The sequence below is a fragment of the Sinocyclocheilus anshuiensis genome, unplaced genomic scaffold (assembly GCF_001515605.1).
Source record: "Sinocyclocheilus anshuiensis isolate Anshui unplaced genomic scaffold, SAMN03320099.WGS_v1.1 scaffold402, whole genome shotgun sequence".
In the NCBI taxonomy this organism is placed as follows: Eukaryota; Metazoa; Chordata; class Actinopteri; order Cypriniformes; family Cyprinidae; genus Sinocyclocheilus; species Sinocyclocheilus anshuiensis.
The window spans coordinates 35,726-38,665 of record NW_015542375.1 but is presented as its reverse complement, the minus strand read 5'-3'; the positions used below and the strand labels follow the sequence as shown (position 1 = coordinate 38,665).

Here is a 2,940-nt window from a genome sequence, read left to right as displayed (position 1 = left end):
ATAATATTAATCAAATCAAAACTCAATTATATATATATATATATATATATATATATATATCACATTTCATATAATATAAAATTATATATATGTATATTATAATTACATATAATTACATACACATACAACATTATCATATATTACAGTAAACTTATGACAGTATATTCTAAACAATATTATAAACAATGATAATAATTATTATTAATTATTAAAATTGCTGAATATAATAAGTATAATACAGAATTTATATAATTATCATCACTATAATAGCATTAAAAATATAATAATATTAATAACAATTATACATACCTATAGATACAAAATGAATTTACTTTATAATTAAATATTATAATATATATGTATTATACTATTTATTACAAAAGTAATGAAATAAAATTAAACATTTAGAATTATATAATACTCAAAAGTCGTTTCTGATTTCATTCCGAGTAAACAAACATACCAGGCTTCTCATCTTCATCATCATACTGGCCACTGGCCAGAGCCCGTCGTTTAGGCCCTTCATCCTCATCACTTCCTGTTTTCCGTTTCGGTCCTCATCCTCTTAAATATTATAATATATATGTATTATACTATTTATTACAAAAGTAATGAAATAAAATTAAACATTTAGAATTATATAATACTCAAAAGTCGTTTCTGATTTCATTCCGAGTAAACAAACATACCAGGCTTCTCATCTTCATCATCATCATCATCACTGGCCAGAGCCCGTCGTTTAGGCCCTTCATCCTCATCACTTCCTGTTTTCCGTTTCGGTCTCTCGTCCTCATCCTCACTGTCAGAGTTCATCACAGCTTTCCACTTTCCCTTCTGCTTCCTCCCTCCTTCCTCCTCCTCCTCCTCCTCCACATCAGAGTCTCTCAGAGTTTTCTGTTTGGGTTTGTCCTCGTCCGAATCGCTGCCCGCGTCTGATTTAGGGCTGTCTCTCTTCTCGGTTTCCTCCGGCTCGGAGTCGCTGGCTGGGTGCGGTTTCTCCTCCTCCTCAGAGTCTCTCAGAGTTTTCTGTTTGGGTTTGTCCTCGTCTGAATCGCTGCCCGCGTCTGATTTAGGGCCGTCTCTCTTCTCGGTTTCCTCCGGCTCGGAGTCGCTGGCTGGGTGCGGTTTCTCCTCCTCCTCAGAGTCTCTCAGAGTTTTCTGTTTGGGTTTGTCCTCGCTGCCCGCGTTGCCCGCGTCTGATTTAGGGCTGTGTCTCTTCTCGGTTTCCTCCGGCTCGGAGTCACTGGGTTTGTCCTCGTCTGAATCGCTGCCCGCGTCTGATTTAGGGCTGTGTCTCTTCTCGGTTTCCTCCGGCTCGGAGTCACTGGCTGGGTGCGGTTTCTCCTCCTCCTCCATGTCTGAGGTGCTCGCTCTTCGCTTCACAAGAGAGCTGCCCACCTCATCTTCCTCACTGTCTGCGGGCCGCGGCGGCTCGGACTCCGAATCGCTCGCGTCTCCTCCTCCACGAGCCCCGTGATCCGACCCGCTGTCTGCGTTCTCAGACCTCCTGTGGTGAGCGGCGTCCTCGTTATCACTGCCTTCATCCTTCACGAGCAGAACAATCAGAAAACAACATTTAAACCAGGGGTCTCCAACCTTATTTCATTCGGGAGCTACTTTTAAAAAATGAAAGCGGCTGAGAGCTACCAATGTTATTCAATACTTCTTAAATAATGCATCAATCCAAACTGTTATACACAGCGTTGTTAAAATGTGCTGGAAATAGGGTTGCAAAAAAGGTGGAAATTTTCCAGTAAATTTCAGAATTATTCCAGAAACTTTCCAGGATTTTTTTTTTGGAATATTCCAGGGATTTTTGGAAAGTTTCCAGAAATTTTCCACCCCTTTGCAACCCTTGCTGGAAACATTAAAAAAATACTGATACACACACTGAAATAATTTTGCCAAGTTGTATGAGAAAAGCCAACAAATAAAATTTTGCAGCATTATGCACTTTTTGTTTGCATAAACGTTAAAAAAGCATGGCCAGATTTTAAGCTAACAAAATATTCATAACATGTTACCTATCTAAGTTTTGACCATTTTTTTAAAATAAAACTATAACATATCAGCCTTTATATATTTTTTTAATAAAAGGATGAGTCAGAATGATCAATTAAATGTTATCTGCTCCATAAAAGCTAATGTGCATTTTAAAAATCTCAACACTTCTGATAACAAGGTAGGCTATTTTCTATCGACCAGTTAAGATTTACAACAAAAATTTGGTCTGAACAAAAATAAGGCAGACAGATTTAATGAATTTGTAAATCCCACAGTCTAACAGCAGGTGGCGCTGATGAACAGCAGAAAAGAGTATAGTAGCATCATCATATAACATCATATGTTGGTTTCAAAACGCGATAAACGAAATTGAGTTTCCGCCAAAATCAGTATTGTATCTGGTCAGTATTGAAAAGTCCATTTTGAATTTTACGCAAAATGCGATATCCGCCGAGTTATTCTGTCATGTTTTCTCCCTTTTTTTTTCCAAACCGCGACAAACGCCAGCCTCCATTCTCTGCAGAATGCGATATATCCGCTCAACCAATCACAGCACACCATTCCACGCACTGTAAACAGTAACAACCAATCACAGCGCACCACTCCATGCATTCTAGACAGTAATGGCGGCACTTTGAATGTACCCGGCTTCCTAGTTTTCCTCAACTATTTTGTACTTTGTGATCAACAAACAAACAAAAAAAATTAGGGCTGCACAATAAATCGCATGTGATTGTCATGCGCATCTCGTCAGTAAAGCCGGTTCTGTGATTAATAGTAAATCTCCATGCTTTCAGATGGAGCGGCATTTAATACACAGAGCCGTAGATCACTGCCAAGATACACAATATCGCGTTCATAATTGCAGATGAATCGCCTTCGATTATGAATGCGATATTGCATAGCTTGTCAGTGAACTACGGCTCTTTATAGTAA

General features: G+C 38.7%; 1 protein-coding gene across 1 annotated transcript in view; it reads right to left on the bottom strand.

Annotated features, from left to right (window-relative positions):
- The window catches only part of iws1 (interacts with SUPT6H, CTD assembly factor 1), a 26,264-nt gene that overhangs the window by 19,003 nt on the left and 4,321 nt on the right, over positions 1 to 2,940 (bottom strand). Inside the window, exons 3-5 of the mRNA XM_016491222.1 lie at positions 1,248 to 1,545; positions 690 to 1,166; positions 464 to 564 (exon numbers count right to left, since the gene is read on the bottom strand). Of these exons, the coding sequence (XP_016346708.1) occupies positions 464 to 564; positions 690 to 1,166; positions 1,248 to 1,545 (876 nt within the window). The remainder of the gene's footprint in view (positions 1 to 463; positions 565 to 689; positions 1,167 to 1,247; positions 1,546 to 2,940) is intronic.